Raw genomic sequence first — 23734 nt, forward strand, 5'->3', positions numbered from 1 at the left:
TTTCATGCATAATATATAATATGTAATATAATATATCTGAACATTAAGTCCCTGGTTGAGAAATGTGTAATTATGAACCATGTTAAATATAAATATAGGAGGAGATACAATTTTTTCAAAGGAAAACAAGTCTTTTCTGCTATCCTCTGTAGATAATAAAAACAGGAACTGGCAATTTTGGGTATTAGCTATTACTAAAGACCATCTATTTTCAAACACAAGTATTTTATGTTGCAATTGCAAAAGGGCCTTGAAATTCCTTCCCTTTTCATTCATTGCAGATAAATAAAACTTTTTTTCACTTTGAAGTTCACTGATTAACTTCAAAACTTGCACTGAATTTGGCAAAATGATGAATAGTTTAAGAGCTGTGTAATAATTTACTCATCACAAATCCATTTTCTAATCAGTAATATCTGGCATACTGAGCATTTCCAATTTTTGAAAAGGGGAAAACTGGGGTAATTCTTGTGTATTCAATGTGTGTTTCAGCACATTGTGACTTTTCATCTAATTCAAAGGTCAGTACAGGACAAAAACTGCTCTAATGTATGCCATACTTCTCTTACTGCAGGAAAACATAGAATTGAAGAATCACCTGGGTTGGAAGGGACCTCTAAAGGTCACCTAGCCCAAGTCCCCTGAAGTGAGCAGGGACATCCTCAACTAGGATCAGGCTGCCAACAGCGCTTTTTAACCTCACCCTGTGTATCACCAGGGATGGGGCCTCAACTGCTTCTCTGGGCAACCTGTTCCAGTGTTCATCCATCCTCCTTGTAAAGAACTTTTTCATAACATCCAATCTAAATCTCCACTTCTATATCTAGTCCTGCATATTTGAAGTTGGTTGATTGTACCCTTCTTTTATAAATGCGTATTAGTAAAATGCTGTACTGAACAAGGTTCTTTTCAGGTTAAGAGGCAAACTAAAGACATGATAAGGATTTTGTTAAAAAGAAGGTATCAATAAAGCATCTCAAGAATGAATCCTCAACCGCAGTTTATTTAATATTTTCATTAGTGACCTTGGTACAAAAGTATTGCCAATACAAAAGAGGATGAGGATATCATAGAGGAAGAGTTATATGACTGTGATGACAGAATAGTATAAATGGAAGGAATGTAATAGTACTGAGTGCAAGGTCATTCATTTAAATACTAATAACAGGAATGTCTGCAGTAAGCTGAGAGCTCATTAACTGAAGATGACAGAGAAAGATCTGGTTACATTAGTTGTTCAGAGGATGACTATAAGCCATCAAAAGGAGATAAATATGATCTTAGGATACATCAAGAGAGAGATTTCTAAAAGACACAAGGAAATATCCACTGCAGATTTCACTGGCTACAAAACTTTAAGGATCCTGTGGACAAATAAAGGTATCCACCCTTCAGAAAAACTAATGCAAAGTGGGGAAAGTAGAGAGACCTTTTAGGATATATCATAGCATGGCAACAGCTGGTGGCCTGTTCAACTTAGCAAACCAATAATCACATGGGGATGTCAAGCAATTAACTATACAAGTAAAAGGAACAGATGACCAAAGAAAAGAACAAAACCAAAACAAAAAACCCCACCAAGCCCAAACAACAACAACAACCCCAAACAACAAAACAAAACAAAACAAAAAAAAAAAAAACAACAAAAAAACCAAACCAAAACCCAAACAAACAAACACAACCAACAAAAATTATCTAGCAATACAAAATAAATTATTTACAATCATTCAATTTTTAGAACATACTCCAAATAAAAATATTGGAGATGTGAAACCTAATTGATTTTTAGACAGGGCATTAATATTTTATAGAATGACTTATGTGAGGTTATGTTAAATGAACCATGTATCCAGGAAATACTTTCTGGTCCAGACTGGGTGTTACCACATTCAGTACGATTTTTAGGTTAAGTAAAAATTATCTATCTTTAGCTGACTTTGGAAGAGTGTTGGGCTGTTACTTTGTATCTATGCAACACTGAGTCTCATAGAACCATGGTACTTACAGTCTTGAATGTTACTGTAAGACAGACATGTAATGCATAAATTAACCAAAATAGAAAAATACTTAATTAGTATATGATCATGTCAATGAGAGCTATCATGATATAGAGCTGTCTAGGGACTACAGGTAAACAGGTACAGACAACCCATGGCCACATATTTTGTTATCATATTAAGAATTCTCTTCTTTCATTCCCAGAAGTTATGGTTATGCTGTTTGGTTTAAGACTCCACTGAAATTACATGATATTTTCCAATAGTTGCCATACTATGGGATTTGGAATACCACATTATTTCCCTTAATGAAGCAATGGTTTTCCTGGCTTAGCAATGTTTTATTAAAAAAAAACCAAACAAACAGACAGCATGGTATTAGAGACTGCAAACTGTAACCACAACTGTCATTGCTACACATCTGTGAAGATAATGAACTCCTAATACCTGCCACACAAGCCTCCCTGCACAGCAGTTCAGACCCAAATACTGAATATAACAAGTTTCTCTGGATGAGGCCTGTACAGTGCTTGTCTTTGGCACTGCCAGTAAGTCACAAAGTCACAGACTCTTGTGAGGTGCTGTTAAGATCAAGCCAAGCACTCTCACTCAGCTACTTCAGCTAAAGTTTGTTTTTGTAATTGACCTAAGCTTCAAAGTTGAGCATGTTTCAGGACTGAGATCCATGAATGGAAATTCTCATGTTCCAGTCTTTGCACACAGGCATTGAAGATCCCATGACACTTTATACAAAAGGAAGAGCGTTAACCCCAGTGTCCTTGCCAAATGTTAACTTTGTTAATTACAGCCTGCTTTCTTTAATTCTTGGGAGTTTTAATTAGATATGGTATTATTCTCTTCCTGTACCACATTGTCACTGGTTATTCCCACTTAACCATTTACTATGCTAAAGATTGTTATTCTTTTGTCTAAATCTGGCTGCATTTAAGAAGAAAGAAAATCTGTTAATTTATCAGTGTTATTTTTAATATGCATATATTCATCCCTCATGAGTCACTTGCATCTAAATTCTCAGATGCACATACATAAATATGTGTATCATTAATGGAAAGATTGGAAATTATTTGCCTTACAAGGACTTCTCAGAACAGCACAGGTGTAAACCAGTATAGCTCATGGCACCTGCAGGATAAATAGATTATTTCCTGAGACTTATGAATTTTCATACCCAAATGTCTGTTTCTACATCTCTAAACTAAAACCAAGAACATAATTCTGATGCAGAGTAATCAGCTGGAATTTTAAAGTGCTTTCATATTCATCAGATTTGAAAGTGCTGTATAATTTTAAGATTATCATTGTATATGTATCATATAATTATGCCATTGGAAATGATTTGTACTTTTAGTAAGACTGCACTGGATTTTTGTAAGATTATGTCAATGCATATATTTATCTTCTAATGTAGAACTGGTTGCTGTTTGAAGCCTCATTACTGCATAAACTTTCCCCACTTACACCACATTGTAAGAAAGGAGCAGGGAAGTCATTGTGCCCCTGTACTCAGCACTGGTTAGACCACACCTTGAATACTGTGCCCAGTAGGGGCAAGAGAGTCCTAGCACTAGAGTTGGCAGGACTCATTAGGAGGGCTTTAAACTAGGTCTGAAGGGGGTGGGTGAAGATATCGGTCCCTCTGCAGAGGTAAGAGTAGAGCACAAGGTAGGGTCAATTGAGAGCTCAGGAGCCCAGCTGCAGTGCATGTACACCAATGCACGCAGCCTAGGCAATAAGCAAGATGAGCTGGAGGTCCTAATCTACCAGGGCAACTATGATATAGTTGCCATCTCAGAAACATGGTGGGACAACAGGCACAATTGGAGTGCTACACTGGGGGGCTACAGGCTCTTTAGGAGGGATAGGCGAGGGAGGAGAGGAGGAGGGGTGGCTTTGTATATTAGGGAGACACTTTCTGCCTCAGAACTCGAGGTGGAAGATGAGGGAATTGAGAGCCTGTGGGTTAAAATCAGAGGGCAGCCCAACAAATCTGACATCCTGGTTGGAGTCTGTTATAGACCACCCAACCAGGATGAGGAGGCTGATGAATTATTCTATAAACAACTGGAGGCTGTTTCAAGATCATCAGATCTTGTCCTCGTGGGGGACTTCAACCTGCCGGATATCTGCTGGGAACTTAATTCAGCAGAGAGAAGGCAGTCCAGAAGATTCCTGGAGCGGATAGAGGATTGCTTCCTGACGCAGCTGTTAAGTGAGCCTACCAGGGGACAGGCTCTGCTTGACTTGCTGCTCTCCAATAGGGAAGGGCTAGTGGGAGATGTGACCGTGGGAGGCTGCCTAGGGTGCAGTGACCACGAGATAGTGAAGTTTTCAATATGCAGGGAGATAGGGAGGAGTACCAACAGAACCTTCACCTTGGACTTCCGGAGGGCAAACTTCAGCCTCTTTAAGAAACTTATTTGTAAAGTTCCCTGGGTACCAACCCTCATGAACCGAGGGGTCCAGGAGGGTTGGACCTACTTCAAACAGGAGCTCTTGAAGGCACAGGAACTGGCGGTCCCCATGTGCCGAAAGATGAGCCGGCGGGGAAGGCGACCGGCCTGGATGGACAAGCAGCTCCTGAAGGATTTAAGGGAAAAAAAGAGGCTGTATCACCTTTGGAAGGAGGGGAAGGCTTCTCGAGGTATGTTTAAGGAAGTGGTTAGACTATGTAGGAATAAAATTAGAGAGGCAAAGGCCCAGTTGGAACTGAAGCTGGCCACCTCTGTGAAAGATAATAAAAAGCAATTTTACAAATATATCAATGCTAAAAAGAAGGGCAAGAAGAACCTCCACTCCTTACTGGACCTGGAGGGGAACATGGTGACCAAAGATGAGGAAAAGGCTGAGGTCCTGAACGCCTTCTTTGCCTCAATGTTTAACAGCAAGGTAGGAGTCCAGGATGAGTGGCCTCCTGAGCTGGGTAATAGGGTCGGGGAGCAGTGTAATGCCCCAGAAATCCATGAGGAATTAGTCCGGGACCTGCTGAGCCACTTGGACACCCATAAGTCCGTGGGACCGGATGGGATCCATCCTAGGGTGCTGAGAGAGCTGGCAGATGAGCTGGCCAAGCCGCTCTCCATCATTTTCCTCCAGTCCTGGCTCACTGGAGAGGTCCCAGGTGACTGGAAACTGGCCAATGTGGTCCCCATCCACAAGAAGGGACGGATGGAGGAACCTGGAAACTACAGACCAGTCAGCCTGACCTCAGTGCCAGGGAAAGTGATGGAGCAGATTATCCTGGCGGCAATAACTGCACACCTGAAGGATGGCCAAGGGCTCAGGTCCAGCCAACATGGATTTAGGAAGGGCAGGTCCTGCCTCTCCAACCTGATCTCCTTCTATGATCAGGTGACCCGTCTGGTGGATGTGGGGAGGCCTGTGGATGTAGTCTATCTGGACTTCAGCAAGGCCTTTGACACCGTCCCCCACAGTAAACTGCTGGCTAAGCTGTCAGCTCGTGGTTTGGACCACAACACTCTGTGCTGGGTTAGGAACTGGCTGGAGGGCCGAGCCCAGAGAGTGGTGGTGAATGGTGCCACATCCGGCTGGCGGCCAGTCACCAGTGGCGTCCCCCAGGGATCAGTGCTGGGCCCCATCCTCTTTAACATCTTCATTGATGATCTGGATGAGGGGGCTGAGTCAGTCATCAGCAAGTTTGCAGATGACACCAAGTTGGGAACAGATGTTAGTCAGTTAGAGGGTAGAAAGGCTCTGCAGAGGGACCTTGACCGACTGGACAGATGGGCAGAGTCCAATGGGATGGCATTTAATAAGTCTAAGTGCCGGGTGCTGCACTTTGGCCACGGCAACCCCATGCAGAGCTACAGGCTGGGGTCAGAGTGGCTGGAGAGCTGCCAAACGGAGAGGGACCTGGGGGTGCTGATTGACACCCGCCTAAACATGAGCCAGCAGTGTGCCCAGGTGGCCAAGAAGGCCAATGGCATCCTGGCCTGTATTAGGAATGGTGTGGCCAGCAGGAGCAGGGAGGTCATTGTGCCCCTGTACTCTGCATTGGTTAGGCCACACCTTGAGTACTGTGTCCAGTTCTGGGCCCCTCAGTTTAGGAAGGACATCGAGACACTTGAACGTGTCCAGAGAAGGGCAACAAGGCTGGTGAGAGGCCTTGAGCACAAGCCCTATGAGGAGAGGCTGAGGGAGCTGGGATTGTTTAGCCTGGAGAAGAGAAGGATCAGAGGCGACCTCATTGCCCTCTACAACTACCTGAAGGGTGGTTGTAGCCAGGTGGGGGTTGGTCTCTTCTCCCAGGCAACCAGCACCAGAACAAGGGGACACAGTCTCAAGTTGTGTCAGGGGAGGTTTAGACTCGAGGTGAGGAAAAAGTTCTTCACTGAGCGAGTCATTCGTCATTGGAATGGGCTGCCCAGGGAGGTGGTGGAGTCGCCGTCCCTGGAGGTGTTCAAGGGGAGATTGGACGTGGCGCTTGGTGCTATGATCTAGTTGTGAGGTCTGTTGGAACAGGTTGGACTTGATGATCCTTGGGGTCTCTTCCAACCTTAGTTACTGTGATACTGTGTGATACTGTGATACAGTTCCAGGCCCCTCAATTTAAGAAGGATGTTGAGACTCTTGAACACGTCCAGAGAAGGGCAACGAGGCTGGTGAGAGGCCTTGAGCACAAGCCCTGTGAGGAGAGACTGAGGGAGCTGGGGTTGTTTAGCCTGGAGGAGTCTCAGGGGAGACCTTCTTGCTCTCTACAACTACCTTAAGGGAGGTTGTAGCAAGATGGGGGTTGGTCTCTTCTCCCAGGCAACCTGTGACAGAATGAGAGGACAGAGTCTCAAGCTACACTAGGGGAAGTTTAGGCTAGAGGTGAGGAGAAAGTTCTTCACAGAGAGAGTTATTAGCCCTTGGAATGAGCTGCCCAGGGAGGTGGTGGAGTCACTGTACCTGAAGGCATTCAAAATGGGATTGGACAGGGCACTTGAAGCCATGTCATGAGGTGTAGTAGTCATGAGGTCTTGGGTGATAGGTTGGACTTGATGATCTTTGAGACCTTTTCCAACCTTATTGATTCTATGATTCTATGAAATTGCATTATGGTGTATGGATCCTCAGTGTGTATGCAAACAATTAGATGTATTTTAAATACAATGTCTGTAATAGACTGTGCTATATATTTGAATTTTGTAATTTAAAAATCAGTTATTTCCCAGGTGTCTACACTTCTAGAAGAGCTTTCTGCTTTGTCAGACAAAAAAAGAGTATCAATGTTGTTGTATGAAAATTAGCTAATTTCTATTTTAAGATTGTTCTCAGTATTCAGTAACATTAGTAAGGAATTGCCGTGGGAGTTTCCATGCTTGATATCAATGCAGGACAAATTCAAACAGAGAGCTTAAAAAAATACTTTGATACATTTTTACCTTTATAATTTTAAAACTCCCCCATAATCAGAAATGTGAATATTTATCAAGAAAGATCCAGTCTGGTTTGCTTTATTCTTCTTATGTGGCTTTTAAAATAAGAGTTTACTTGGAAATTTTCACATCAGGAGCACAGTGAAGTTTTGTGGGAAGGTACTTGTGGAAAGCCTGCAACAGCCATGACAGGCTTTCTTTATAATCAAGAAAAAACAGAGGTGATTCAGTTCACTCTAAGTGCCCAAGACAGGTCAGATTAATTACTGTCTATTTCTTCTCCTGATCCCAAATGCTGACATTAAGAATTATTCCTTGCACGCTAATTCATAGCAAATTTTTCCATCTGTCACCATTTCTGTAGAAATTAAGAAACTATTAAAAAGTAGTTTAATTTTCCAGTGCTTTTTACCCACTTTGCTCTACTCTAAGTCTGCAAAAACTGTGCTGGCTAATTGAAAATTGAATGTGTCAAAAGGAGATCAACAATGGCTCTATCTACCAAAAAGCCTTAATCCAGCATAGTGGCCCCATTACAAAGTACTTGATTTCTACTCAATGCATGGGAAGAGACAGTTGACAGTGCAATCTTCTTCCCCATTGGCTCATCTTTCAGCACATAGGGATGGCCTGCTCTTTCTTGAATAGTGTCCAGCCTTCCTGACTCTTTTGGCCTTCAGGACTGCCTCCTGAAGGATTCTGTCAAAATCTGCTACACAGGCCCTCCAGAAGTCCAAGGTAGCAGTTCTGCTGACTCTTCTTTTTACTTTTCCAAGAATCAAAATCTGTCACTTCATGATCACTGTGCTCAAGATGACCTGCAAATATCACATCACCCACAGGTCCTTCTTCATTTGCAAACAACTGGTCTGGTGGTATATCTTCTTTAATAAGTGGTGAGGGACTCCTCACCAGTTGTGTCAGGAAGTTATCTTCCACACAGTCCAGGAACCTCCTAAACTGCTCTCTCTGCTGTATTGTATTTCTAGCGGGTATCTGATAAGTTGAGTTCACCCATGTCTTCCAGTTACTTGTAGAATGTTTGAATGTTAGAATCTGTCTCTTCATCCTGGTTGGGTGGTCTATAACAGAATCCTACCAAGATACCTGCCTGGTTGGCCTTCCCCTTGATTCTTACGGATAAACAATCAACCCTATCATCACCATCATTAAGCTCTAGACTGTCAAAACACTCCCTAACATACAAGGCTACATCCACCTCCTCTCCTTCCTTGCCTATTCCTTCTGGATTAAGACATATGTGAATCATTCTAATTAGAGAGGTTATAGGGTTGCAGTCATCAGTAGGTGAATGACTTTGGTTTGGTCTTCATTTTCATCATCTCCATATGGAGTTATTTTTCTGTTTTCCTAATAGCTGATGAAAATTGCCAAACAATGAGGGGAAAAATGCTGGAGATGATCTGAGTGAAACAAAGATGAAATGGGACATTTGGGAAAATGTTTCCTCCCTTTTTCTGCTTGATGGAAGCATTAGTGCAGCTGGATACAGACCATAGACAGATACATACAGCCCTGGCTGTGTGGAATTACATTGCCCCAGAGGTTCTGCTGAGGGAGGGAGACATATGAATTCTTACCAGTCCAGACAACAGCAGTTGAGTTACATGGAAGTACCTTCATCAACTGTGTAATCAAATCCAGCTGAAATGTCTACCCGAGGTTTTAAGTGGAGTTTACTCATCCTCTTTGGAACCTTCATGCATTTCTGAACTATTCAAGTGTGTTAGTATATTGTTTTATTGCCGGTTTAACTGGCCATTCATGACCTTTTCTCTCATATTTGGGCCTTGTTGTTCAAGTTCCCACCTTTATGTGTAGACTGCAGAAATTTAAATAAATTTTGAGGATAAAAATAAATTATTGGTTTAAAATTAGAAGTATCTCATGTTTGTGTCAAACTGTGATTTATAGTTCTGAATTTTTTCATTGACTCTGTTGATAATATTTTAAATTAGATTACAATCAGTTTTGTCCAAGTTACTGAACTCATGTACACAAGTGTGAAAGACATAAACTGTGATAGACATGCACTTCTGATTTGTTAGATTATTAATTAGCTTATATTATTTTCAGTTACTAGCATTTTCTGGCATATACAGCCTAAATTGTGTAGCAGCCTTATACAAGGTCCACTGGAAGGAGTCACACAGACTCTTAAGTTTTTATATCATTCTGTTTTCATATAATTTCAATAAGTCAAATTCATTTAGATGGATATAGGAAGTAATTAAATACGTGTCTAGAGCTAATATGAGTTCACTCTTGTAATATTGCTATAGTGTCACTGGAATAAAGGAAATTCAAGTGTAAACCTGCAGTGAATTCTGTTATATTTGTCAGTTTACCACTCTGGAATGAAACAAAGGTGCTTAATGTGTGAATGCGCTTAGCATTCAAATCCTGCATATTAAACATAGCTTGTTCTTGAGTAATAATCAACTGAATTCCAAACATTCTTTTAAAAAGCATTTTTCATTGAGAGATCAACTATGTAAGCGGATTTTAAAAGCTGACTTAAGGTTTTGATTTCTAATGGTAACTTAAAATTGTCAGTTCCTCTGTGGAATAAACCTCTGCTTTAAGAAGGAAAACGTTATTTGCGACTGCTCAAAAAGAATCCTGATTGCTTTGTTTCATTGTACGTTATATAACTGGGAGAATTTCATGCAAACTAAGTTCTCAGATAATTTAATGAAGTTATTAATTAATCTAGTAAAAGAATTATTTTAAAATAAAACTTCTCTGAAGATTCAGGTTCAATATAAAAATATAGCAAGCACTGCCATTCAAAATAACTTTTTATGAATCTTACTGTCTACAAGATGAGAAACGATCAGTTTAAAAAAAGCTACTTCCCATCAGACATATGGTTGTTGTCTCAGTGATCTGTCTAAAATATTCCAGTCAGTGTAAAATATTCCAGTCTTTTAGGATCCATGGGTGCAGGGCAGATCTGTAAAAACATGTTTTCTTGCCTATAAAAAGAATTTTCCTAAATAACTCATAAGTTCCTTTCATGCTTTGTTTATCTCAAGTCAATAAGTCTTTTTTCCCCCTTGTCTATGTGGACCCAAATTCAAACTCTGAGTCCTCGTGTATTGGCCACCAAAAGGAAAAAAACAAACCCCCTTCCACCCACACACTACAAACTTTATATATCTGATAGAAGTGATGTATTATTGTCTTGTAGTGCAGTAAGAACACAAAATTACTTGGACTCCTTTCACATGGCTGTTTTCACATCAACATACAGAAATTTATAAGAAAATGCTCAATGCTGAAATACTGGTTATACTGTCAGTGGAGCTGAGCAAAGACTGACCTGTTCTTCACTAAAGTTTTATGTGTCTTATGGTTATTTCAAATACTTAAAATTATTCAAGCAAAAGTAATATTTGAGTAATTATCTGGAATCCTTAGAAACATATTTTAGTCTTACTTCTCTTTAAGTACATTATAGGGGTTTATTTAAATAATGTTATGTTACATTTTGTAAGGTTATAAGGATAATGGTATACATGATCATATACAGTATGCATGTTAAAACCCTTAGGTCATCTGATTTATCCTAACAACAGCATTTCTTTCCTTAAAGCATATTGATGTTCTGCCCACTCTAATTTTAACTATTGCATCTAACTGGGTCACTGAATCTTTATTCTGCTAAATCAGGTGCAGTATGAACTACCAAGTAATGTGGTAAAATAAAAATAAAAATCACTGGGAGTAGGTCAAAATCAGCAAGGTTATTTTTGCTTTCAACCTAATTTATGTTTGAAGTGCAGCTGTGGTAATCCTGCTACTGGAAAATACAGTATAGAAATAACTGAAAAAAAGACACTGGGGCCATATCCTGCCATCACTCAGCATTTGAAACCCATATAAATGGCACTTACAAAGCTGCTTGTGAAACACTAGCAGTCTGTGACCCCTCACTTTCTATCAATTTTACTTAATACTACATAACAGCATAAACTTTCCCTTTAGACACAAACACACAGTTTCTTCTAAAGAACACCAGACTCACATTCAAAGAAGTTTTTCTTCTTTGTACTTCAAATCTCTTAAGACTTGAACTTATTTAATGTTTTTAATTTTATTTTTTTTTTAAATTATCCCTCTTTCCTCCCATATCCTTCAAGCTATCTAGCAGTATTTTGGATATATACAACAGTGACCAGGGAACGGCACCAGCTAATATGGGTCTCACAAATGCTTCTTGCCCATCAAATCTACCAGTAAAAAGGGAACTCACAGGTAAAAGAAGCTATATACTTTTATAAGCTTTTATAAGTTCATACTTATACTTTTATAAGTTATATAAGCTTTTAGTATTTTACAATTGCAGAAGTGATGATGTTTCTTTTAAAAGCTGAATAAATCTCAGCCATGTAATTAAATTCCTGAGAACTTTGTAGTTTTTAGTTTCATTTAAGGAGGAGAAGAAAAGCCAAGGAGAAAAGTTCTGTTTCTGTTCTCTTCTTTAGCAATTCAGAAAGCATGTTCTCCTCTTGTTTTTTTATGAACATCATAATTCTAACAAACCTAATTATTTTTGGAAACAGTGGATTCTTCCACATTTTGGCTCCTGACCAGTGATATAAATAAATTATCATCCATTAGATTTGTTCCAGGGTAGAACAAATGGTTCTTTTAGAACCTTACAATAAGGCTATTCAAGGTAAATCTATATTAGTAGATTACCAACTTTAAAAGTTACAGTCAATTAATCCAAAGAATGTTAACAACTATGTAGAGTTTATTAGTGTCACCCAAAGGAAACAGTGAGTTTGTTGAATATCTTACAAATCTGATTAACTCTAGCATGATGGGATATGCAAATCCATATTTGCATTAGTGTATTGTAAGTTTTATTCTGCTGTAAAATACAGCATATTGGAGAGAAATACCCCTCCATGGCATTTCTATGTTCTTAAATAAAACACACACACACACAAATAATCTCAAGAAACCTGCCAGGTTTGCTTAAAATATAGTACTGATACAATATAGATTTGCTTATGTTCTTGTTTAATAATCAAAAGAGTAATGAAGTAGAAAGTCTGGGAGGCTGATCTTGGTCATGAAAAGCCATTTTGGAAAGGGAAAGTGCTGAATTACAACTTAAGGACTGTTTTAATAAATGTTACTTTCTGTCAGAAGCAGATACACGAGCAATGGCAAAGGAGAGACAAAAAAAGGATAACCACAATCTCAGTAAGTATATGTTCATCTTTCATCTCATTCAAAGGAAAATATGGGTAATACAAAACCAAGATACATTAGCTACCACATATCTTCTCTTTTTCTAGATCAGCATCTTACCAGGGTAATCAAAAAAAATTGAACTGTCTATAACCAACCACAGAGCTTTCTTCCCTTTGTCTTTCAAAACACTTTGCATACTGTAATTGATTTTTTTCTCTGTAGTCTCCTACTATGGTTTTATTCTACCATTCTACGTGTGTCCTTCATGCTTTATGTTGTTTCTGAGTATTACAGTGCAAAATAGATAAGAAAGTATGCAGATGATGAAAAAGCAACAGTGAAAATCCAGTTTTCACACCTTACTGAAGCACCCAAGTGAGAGGCTGTATCTCTCTATGGGTGATGGGAAGGGAAAAAAAAAAAAAAGAAAATAACTTACAGAGGATTTCAGACAGCTTCTAAACACTAATTAAGCACTTAAAGTTGTGGAAATTGTATGTCACAGGGGGACATCAGGGTAGGAGGATTAAATCATAATGAAATTACTAGTTCTGTGGCTAAACAGTAAACTTCCAAAAATAAATATTTTGATGTATCTAGAATAGAACAAAAGCATATTATTCCTGAAAGTAGATTGCCTATAAAAGTAGGCACTTTTTTTCCCTCTAAAGAGTACTTTGAAACAAAAAAATGACCCTTAAAAGATTCTTTTTGGAAAGTGCTGAATAAAGCAATGACATTTTCTAGTTTTCCTTTCTTCCTTTTCCAGCAGAAATACTCTGGGAGTTGGATTCAATGATGTTTGTGGGTCCCTTCTAACTTGGCATATTATATGATTCTATAAATTATAAATTATGTGGTCATCTTGTCCATATAGTTCAAAAAACAATTTTCTGGTTTGGTTTTAGTATAATTTGATGCTTATTATTGATAACTCAAGACACCCCTGGAACTGTAACAGATATACATCAGGAAAGGTCTCTTGAAACATGTGTCCAAGCTTCAAAATGTAATCATTGGAAGTTTCTTTTCAGGTAAAATTGCAAAAAAAACCATAAAGAAATCAAATTCTGTAAGTCTAAGTCTACACATGTAAAAAAAAAAAATTGTCTTTGCCTTTTTCTTTTAGCAAATGTTTAGTAGGCCTCTTTTTGATAAGTATTTTGTATCCATGCTCTAAAAATTAATTGAACATCTTTTATGCCATATGATTGTACATTTAATTCGCATTCTTTAAATCAATTTGCCCTGCCATTGTGTTGCCAGCAAAATTGAAATCTTTTACATGGTTCAGTTGTTACACACTTTTGTACATTGTATTCTCATACAAGATCCCACACAAACATGTCAATGGGATGGCATGGGGTCACTTAACAGTACACTCAGGAGGACTATGGTCCTGTGTCCAGAACATAAAAATCATGACTACAGACCCTGAGATGCTTTAATCTGTTGAGTGAAATACCTGTTCCTAGAGAGGCTAGACAAGATAACATCTCACAAAGGCAGAGTACTTCATCAGGGTAAGTTATAACACCTAGGGAGTTTCCTGGAATCAAGTAGGGAGGAAGTAACTGCTGCACAACACTGAGAGCCTCACACAGGCAAGAAGAAAAAACACCTTTACTTATTGGAAAAAGTAAAGACCTGTGTAGCAGAGCTGAGACTGAAAGCAATGGGCTCATATGACTGTGAGAAGTTGGAAGTCAGCCTAGGAACACCCACTAGGCTGCCCTTGACTGCACACTTTTAATATTTATTCAAAACCAGGACATCAAACTTTAAATGCACAACTCCATGTATGGATAAAGGGAACATGAATACATTCTCTTCATATTCTAGGCAGGCCAGGTCTGATCTGACAGAGTACAGTGGCATTAGCATAGTTCACTCAGGGTAATGTCTTCCAAGAAGTAAGGGATAAAGAAAACAATCCAATGCAATTCTAACAATGGACCAAAGGAGTGGATAAAAGTGTGAGTACAGGCTTGTAGGACATCACTGCTGGTTTCTAGCAGCTAACAGCATTACAAGAGGACTACAGTCTCACTGAATATATTTTCTGTGTCACAATCATGGACAAAAAAATCCCTCAAAGTGATGAGATGTCCTTTGGGCCTGTTCACTAGAAAATGTGAAGTCTCTGCATGTAAAAGTGGTTGGAGAAAAGCTGGTGAGGAAGCTGATGATAATTTTCTCAAAACTAATGAAAAGGGAGCAGAAAGGTGATAGACTCCTTGTGTGAAGAAGGGTCAGACAGTCCAGTCTGGATACCAGTATAAAGTAGACTGAGAACACAGAGAGAGAGAGAACTGATTTTAAGAGGCTTATATTCACTTATTTTCAGTTCCAGCTAACTTACAAGTAAATAAGGATACCATACATGGTTTGTGTTAGGAGAAGTATGAAAGTAAATATAGGGGGGGGGGGAAATATTTATTTATTAAAGTATATTTGTCTTAATTTCCTGTATTTTTAAAAATTTATTGTAAATATGCTTGTGCTATCCATCACTAAAGGAATCAGATATGATGGGGATGACATGTTTTTTGGTACACAATCTTTTCTTTGAAGGGATGTGCTTGCAGTGATGTGGTTGGCAATGCTGATAAATGTAGAAAAAAAAGATACTGAAGCTGTTAACTCTGCTCAGGGCTTCTGCCAAAATATGAAATCCTGGATGAGTTGTTTTATGTCCCTGTTGAAGACATCCGCAAAAATCTAATAAGCTGAAAACTGTTGTGTGAGAACAGAGTGGAGAATGGGTGCATAAACATCAGAAAACCAAATTATATCACATTTTAGCAATATGTGACTATTTCATTCATCAGGAGTGCAGTTGTAAATGGGAGAGAAGGGTAAGAGATTACGTTGATATTTCTATTTGTGGAAGACATTTTGTGTACATTAATTGTTTTTAACTATTAAAATGTTTTATGTTGAAGTTTTCCAAGCACTTTCACCATGAAAATAGTAACTATTTCTTTTTAACAGTTGAAAGAAGGAGAAGGTATAATATTAATTACCGAATCAAGGAGCTTGGCACACTCATCCCTAAGTCTAATGATCCGTGAGTTCAATGGCCTTTGCTATAATAATGTTTATAGTTTAAATATGGGGGTGGGGGGAAAGACATTTGTGTATACTGGCTATACGATTGAGTGATGGGATACAAAATCTTCCATGCTGGATCAGCGACTCAGATCAGACTGTTAAAGTAACAAGCCTTTGACAGATTTTTTGTGTGCCTGTTGGGAAAACTTACATGAAAAGATAATAAAGTAATTGTAAGGTGTTTGGGAGTGACCCTGCAACATCAGTGGGGGAAACAAACAAACAAAAAAACAACCAGCAAATAAACAAAACTAAACAGAAAGAAAAAGAAGATAAATGAAACAACAAAAAAATTCCTGCTTTCTGTCCCTTGAAGCAATTGCATGGTGTCTCTAGAGAAGGCAGGAGTGATGGTTTTCAGCCCTTGCCATGGGCCCTCTAGTGGGATAAAACAAAATGCACGTTGTCACTATCTGCCCTTTGCATAAGAAAACAGAGAACCACCTTCAGAGTGGGTAGACTGAACATTTTTCAAAAGTGAAGGGAAAACAATAGTCCTAAAATGCAAAGATAAAAAAATAATAGTTATGATTGCTCTAATAGTATCATTTTATACTAACGCATATAACTGACAGTAACACAAAAATGCATATTGCTTGAACTATACTTGCATTCCCTTAAAACATATTTGTCAACGTGAAAAAAAGCCACTTTGGTGGGAAAGCCTCTTGCAAGATTAGTAATAACAGTTCAGTGTGGTTCTTAGCCATGCAGCAAGCATGACTATGACTCGCATAAAACTGATTACACAGATTTTGTGTTTATCATTTGCATGTCAATATAGACTTGCATGATACTTCAAATGAAAACATCTATTGATATTTCAGGTGTTTTGTTGTTTTTTTTTCCTTATCACTAAGAAACTTTTGATTATATTAAGGATTTCTATAACAATATAAAGCTGTGTGATACTTATATTAAGTACAATGTTGGCATAACAAGCCATTTGGAGTGAAATGACCAGACAGAATCTTAACATACTGCATCCATTTTAGAAAATTCATGAACTCATCACTTCCACAGCATCTACCCAAGCTTAGATAAGCAGGCATGTTCTTGTTATTAATATAGAATTATGTATCACAGCTGAACTAAAATAAGAAATGCCATAAGTACCTAAATAAAATTTTGGCCACATGTGATGAATTGCAATCACAGACTGATAGAAAAGTTTTAATATCTCTGGTGGTTCTTTCAGTATTCAGGATGATTTGGGCAAATAACTGAAAGATTTCTCAGAAAAACAGTGGATGGCACTGTTGGTTTGCAGCTATAAAGCAATAATGAAAGCAAGTTATACTGCAGTTAGAAAGGGGCATGAGGTACAAATTCCAGCTGAGATTTTGGTTGCCTACAGAGGTCTTTCAATTACATGTTTTGGTCTGGATTTGGATTTAGTTTATGAATTTACCCCAAAACATAGAGCAATCACTTAAGCTCTTCATAAAATGAAAGAACTGGATCCATAATTTTGCTGCAGTAAGTCCTCAAGTAAGTGAATGATGGATTTTAGCCACAAATTTTGGTGTTGCCTGATGAAAAATATTTGGGTATAGATCCTGAACACATCCCCTTTTCTTGTTTTAGTCTGCAAACCCATGACCGAGTTCAACATTGTGACAGGCCCAAAGTGGCTTTTGTTTACAAAAGCATGAGGTCAGCTTACCTATCTCACTTTCTGAGGACTGCTGTCTTCAAATCTGTTAATTGGTACTCCTGTTGAAAAGAGACCTATTTAAAAAGTTTCAAGGTGGTGTTAGGAAAAAGAGGCTTTTGAAAAGTGCTTTTGAAAATCTGGATTACAACACAACTGCTATATTTTGGTGACAGGTTAAATTATTCCAAAGAAGTGTGAATAATTTTTTAAAAGTATATGTGTAGGTGGAAATAAATTAATTTGAGTGTGTTGCTTTGTTGACTGAGCAGACCAAAATTATTATTTCTTTCTGGTATAGACCTATGTTGCCAAACTATAATTCGGTGTCCTTGCTTTCTCTTTCAGTTCTTTTTCCTTCATAACACCTTCCTGTGCCCCCAATCTGCCCCCTTCTTCTTTGAAAGGAAGAGATGTATCATTTTTTACAATACTTTATCTGTAACATTTTATCACACATAGCATTTTCACCTCATATATTGATTTTAGAAGATTCTTCTTACAGTAAGGACTTAGCTGTAAAAGGAGAAACTTTACTGATGCTTGGACTAATGACAGTGAAGCAAATCAGCCTTTGCATTGATGAGCAAATACTACTGCAACTAAGCCATTGTGGTTAGCATGCCTGTCCCAGATGGCTTGCTTCAAGAAGATTACGTTCAGACTCAGGAACAAAAAAGGACATTTTTTATGCTATTTGGAAACCTTTTATGATTTATATTTCTTAGAAGTGTTGTGTGGGGGTTTTATTTCACTTTTGTTTTGTTAGTTATATAATGAACTTGTTTGGCTCCTGCAGAGCTTCCGCAGGGACTTTCTTTTGACTGGCTTAAACCTCTATTCTTTTCACTGCTTTATTTTATAATTTAACGATGAAAAGTGTGGATTACATTGCTTAAATGAATGGGTGTTTTAAGTTCACTTCATCAGCATTAGAAATGGAGATAAGTTGCAAAGAACTTTGACTCTTTTGTTTCATTTTCAATGCTTAGATATCCAAGTGCAGAAATGCAAAATAGTTATATAGAATAATTCAAAAATCGAATTACAGAAAGACTAAAAATAGTCATATTTTGCTGAAAATCTCATAACCTGCCCCCTCAAATATACCTAACTTTCCATTGATGGTTCCTTTGTGTTTAGCATTTCAGAATCCACCTTTTAGGTGGCTAATAAGCCTTCAGGTTGTGATAGAGTCTTGAAATACCTCCCCAAGAACCATTTTATGGTAGTGGGGCTAGAATTGTCAGAAACAGTAGGAAGAAAAAGTCTTTCCTTTAAGCATTCTGGTCACGTTACAGAACTGGTATGTTGAGAACCGCTGAGGGTTTGGGCAGAAGTAGTGGGTTGCTCTCACTCTCTCCTCACTGCTCTCTTCATTTGCCTGTGCCTGACCTTCTTTCTGTTGTCTGTAGACAGACCTGCTAGCACGGACAGTTTTCTTGTAAAGGAACAGCTCGTGTTCACTCATGCTATTATAAAGTGGAAACTTGCTACCTCTTTCAGGAGAATACACTTTGTAATTGCACAGGTCACCAAAACAAGTACAAAGTCCTTCAAAGTATTTCTTTGAGCAAGCACAGTTTAGATTATTTCTCAGAAATAAGGAAAGAAATGGTCTGCAAACATAGTTCCAACTTCACAAATCTATTTGTTATTAGCAAGTGCTTGGTGTCTGGCAAACTCTGTGACTATTACCCTCTCCCACGCTAGTTTCATTAATTAGTTTTAATCTTAGATTATCAGACACTCTCGTCCCTCCTACAGGAGTTCAACTTGTGTAAACTAGTGAAGCTCCTTTGACTTTAACAAAGTTACCTTAACAGAAATTAGCTGAAGATCAGTCTCATGGCTGTTTCTTTTCTCCTAAATGAGATACTCTCCTGTGCGAGAGTCATGTTTTGGCCTGGACCCTTGTGATTTGTAGAGATTCAGTTGGTAAAGTTAGGAGGATCTAGGGTTCAGAGAATACCAAAACACAATGTGTTTTTCACTTGTGACTTTTTCATGCAAATCATGTTAAATGTGGTAGAACTCTGTTAATCAGAATGTGTAGCATGTGAAAAAAATATTGTACCACATGTGTACACAGAGACAAAGACACAGCACTCCTTTGCAGAGTCATTGTTATTGATCAGAATGGAAAAACTTCTTACTGCTCTCAATTGCCTTGTTTCAGATGTAGTTTCCCATGTGTTTCAGCGAAAGAGTAAAATTAAAAAGAAGAGAAAAGAAAAGAAAGAATTCCTGCCATATCCAAAGACTACCTGATCTACATTATATCTAATTTTGGTGTTCAAAACTGTTATGAATGCAACTGTTTTGTCTGTTTTTATAAAGCTGTTTCCAACACAATGACTAGCAATTGCCAGTGGCTGCTCAGTTTTTTAAGGTTCTCAAATGAGTCTGTAGGCCCTACCATTTCAGATTTTATCTGGATTGTATGCTGAGCAAGCATAATATATAAATGCCTACAATCTCCTAGTTCTACTTTCATAATTTTTCTGATTTTTATTTGCACCTATTTAAAATTCAGAATTTTCAGAGAGAGAATCTTTGAATTGTTTGCATGCACTTGCTGTACCTGGATTTAATCCATCTTCAAATGCTTAGGTGCTTTTTTATTTCTCATCATAGATTCATCTTAGCAGACTTGCCTGCCTGCTATATAGAGCTAGATGCATTGCAGACTTTTGCTGTGCAGGCACCTCCATCTACCTCCATCCTCACTAGTTATGTTGCTACAGCACTGTCCTGTGACTGCTGTACAGTGCTCTGGGATAGAGTGGGTGGAGAGTGTCTGCAATGCAGACCCAGCAGATATCTTCAGTGTTTTCTTTTGATCCTGCTATAAATAGAGACATGGAGTGAAAGACATGTTGACTTCTAAGGTCATCATCTGATCCTTTACTGTGGTACCTTCAGACACAGGAAGATTTAGTTTCAATATTCCTGATTTAATCAGTCCAGTATATGTATATATCAGTAGAGGTAGAGAAGATTTTGTGCACAGCTTCCCCCTAAAATAAGTCTCTTACGTGATGGCAGTAAACGCAACATTTCATTTTCATCCTAGAGGGCTACAACAGTTTTGTCTCTCAAATTTATAAATACTACCATAAGAGATATCTATCCAGATGTATTTCTGGCAGAAACTGGCCAGATCCATTTCTCTGGCAGTTTGGACCCAGGAACTAGCCCTTCAGTGAAGATTTATTTCTATCTATGAGAATAAGTGTATAAATCATTACCATATATGTGAAAATTCAAACTCTCAGGGCAACATGAATTGAAATTTGCAAAATCACAAAGGCTGTTAATTATGTGTAACAGGAATTAATTTCATCACAACCAGTTTCCAAATACAATAATAATATATGGCTTATTCATATGTGAATCAGACTAAAAGTTAACCAAAAATATTGTTGTCTTAATTTGACTTTGAATTTGACATTTTATAACTGACACAAAATTGTTCATGACATCACTATGAAATATTTGCCAAATAGGTGGTATTTTTATCCTTTGGTTGCATCTTAATTATTTCCAATTTGCCAGCTTCTAATTTCATAGTGCTACATTTTTAGGTTCAGACCATCAGACCAAAACTGGCGTAATTTTGTCACAATTACATGCTAGGAGGATCTGACCCCCTCTTAATTAGGTAAATTGTGTTTCTCCAATGTTTATATTATAGGGATACTTATTACTGTAGTGCTTTTCAAAGTTGCTATGAAAATGTCCTAAATCAGTCATTTTCAATTGAAACTAAACAAATACCTACGGTAATTTTGAGCTATGTGTAGCACATATAGCTCATATCAGAGACAACACTGGAGATTCCCAGTTTGAAATGTCCTCCTAATTTTAGCTGCTGTAGTGCTTGGGTATAGACAAACAGGTACCTCACTGCCTTTCAAACTCTCCTGCAATGCAGATCAGGACCTCTCAGTATGTTACCTCACTTTCCAAAGAGGTCTGAAGAAAATAAGATTCTAATATGGTGAAAGCAAAGATTTGTTCATAAAATAAGCATCACATGTACTCAAAACTTACCTAACCTTTACAGTTTGTTCCACATGCAAGGATAAAGTCTTCTCCTAGAATGCAGTTCATAGGATGCTGACAGGAAAATGTTCTGTCCTCCCACCTAAGCAGGAAGTACAGGAAGAAGGAGGCAGAAGCCCAAGAGATGATTCAGCTGTCATGAGGGAGGCAGGTTCTGCTCTTGGCTCCTAGTTCTATCTATGCTTTAGGTATTTTTTGCCCTGGGAATGTCTGAATGAGAATACTTACTGCAGTGAGCAACTTCTGATGTTTTGGCTTTGCAGACATCTGTCTGAGACAAATTATTTTCTCTCTGACCTCTTCACCTTCTAATCCTAAAAGATGTGTTTTCCTGGCCCACATTACAAGGGGAGATCCCAATGTGCTGGAAACCCATGGTTTGCGTGTTGTGAGAAAGGATAGGGATGTGAATTCAAGTCGTCTCTGATCAAAAAGCTGGGTCTCTCAGTTGATAAAAATGTTAGGATATGGTTAAACACTATGATGTTATATCACAAATAATTTTGTGTATACTTCGGATAATTTTTTAAGTTGTCAGCTCCTAGTACAGTGCCTCAGGAAAGGCCATATTTTCTGGATCCCTAAATCCTTTACCTGCCTGGCATTTGCTTTATATGTTCAATGAAAGGCAACTGGCTTGCAGGAAGTCTTTCAGGGTCCTTGGGGTAAAGGTGCAAGGTTACTTAGGCACTTACTCTGAGATGCTGAGTGTAAAGTATGCAGTAAATCTACTCAAGATCACAGTTTTACTCACCATAGATGAGCATGTGAGTAGGAGCAAGTCTCTCTAAATAAGTAACCAGAATAATGGAAAGTAATGAAGGACTGGAGTATAATTTATATTTCTTTTTCACTCTATAAATGCCAGCATATCTGTATTTGGAATAGGTAGTAAAAATAAATGCACAAGGCTGGCAACTTGCCACTCCCAACTTCAAATTCTTACTGGGTTTTATAGCTTTTTCCTTCTTAGGGTTGTTTAATGGGACTAGAATCTCTACCAACCTTCTGATCAGTCTAAGCCTTCCTGCAGTGAAGTAGATAGTTTGAATAAACCTTTTTGTCTGTTTATTAATGCAATGGGCCCATCCTGTATCACAAAATACTTAATTTCATTAGAAATAAAGCATTTTTGACAAATCTTATTTTTGTTTCAAGGCCTTCGAAGCCTTACATAAAAGATACATAGAAGGCTCAAAACTGCATACATTTAAGTACTTGAACAGATGCATTTGAACAAGTGTGTAGTTGTTAGTAAGACCACTTCTAAGCTGGAAGTTAAACTTTGATTTCCTGAATGATGGACAAGTTTAATCCTAGTGTTTTGCAAGGCTTTTATTTTGAGTTGGAGTATACCTGTAGGTGTGGATATTAACTTGACTTAGATTGTTTCAAGACTTTTGAATGTGATTTTTGTCATTCCATAGCTGCTATGGTTACAGAAGTCTGATTTGTCTGGTCTATTGTCAATGAGTAGTGGCATTCAGCATAGACCATTTTTTTCTCAACAAGCATAAAAGCAACCTCATTAGTAAGTCAGGTAAAAGGAGTAGTATATTCAAAATGATCTTTAAAAATTTAGGCTTAAGTCCTCAGTAATGTATATTTCCTAGTTCATTAATGCAGAAATATTGCACATAGATTTTAATCTCAGAGTTAATAATAAAAGCAATTTTCACTAAAAATATAAAAACTGTAATGGTAGAATCATGATATTGCATTTAGCTCTTCCACAAAAAGTCACTTTATTACTTTCTTTTGACACTTATTTTCATTCTGGGATTAATTTTACTATATAAGGGCTTCTTAACTATTCTATTAAAATTTCCATTCAGAAGCAATAATATCTAAGAGTGAATAATAGTCATGTAAATCATTATTTCATATTAATGTAAAAGATTTTGTAAGTTCTTATGAATTCTGCTGACATGCACAATTGTGAAAAGGTTATCTCTACATTCTGCAGTGATATGCGCTGGAACAAAGGAACTATTTTAAAAGCATCAGTGGAGTACATCAAGTGGCTACAAAAAGAACAACAGAGAGCCAGAGAATTAGAACACAGGCAGAAGAAATTAGAGCATGCTAACAGAAGACTTCTGCTCCGAATTCAGGTTTGTATAAGAGCATTGCCATGAACTACAAAGCTTTCTCAGTACATATCCCTCGACAAATTTTATTAATTATTTTTTTTTTCACTAAATGGCATTTATTAAAAATGAATTGACTTCCCCTATTTATTGCCATGTCTACTGGGGAGGAGGGGTTTT

The 23734-nt window shown here is 37.9% G+C and overlaps 1 protein-coding gene across 1 annotated transcript in view; it reads left to right on the forward strand.

Moving 5' to 3' along the window:
• Window positions 1-23734, forward strand: part of TFEC (transcription factor EC) — a 94877-nt gene that overhangs the window by 69735 nt on the left and 1408 nt on the right. Inside the window, exons 4-7 of the mRNA XM_054178355.1 lie at window positions 11563-11677; window positions 12581-12637; window positions 15623-15698; window positions 23431-23578. Of these exons, the coding sequence (XP_054034330.1) occupies window positions 11563-11677; window positions 12581-12637; window positions 15623-15698; window positions 23431-23578 (396 nt within the window). The remainder of the gene's footprint in view (window positions 1-11562; window positions 11678-12580; window positions 12638-15622; window positions 15699-23430; window positions 23579-23734) is intronic.

Source organism: Dryobates pubescens, chromosome Z (genome assembly GCF_014839835.1).
Source record: "Dryobates pubescens isolate bDryPub1 chromosome Z, bDryPub1.pri, whole genome shotgun sequence".
NCBI lineage: Eukaryota > Metazoa > Chordata > Aves > Piciformes > Picidae > Dryobates > Dryobates pubescens.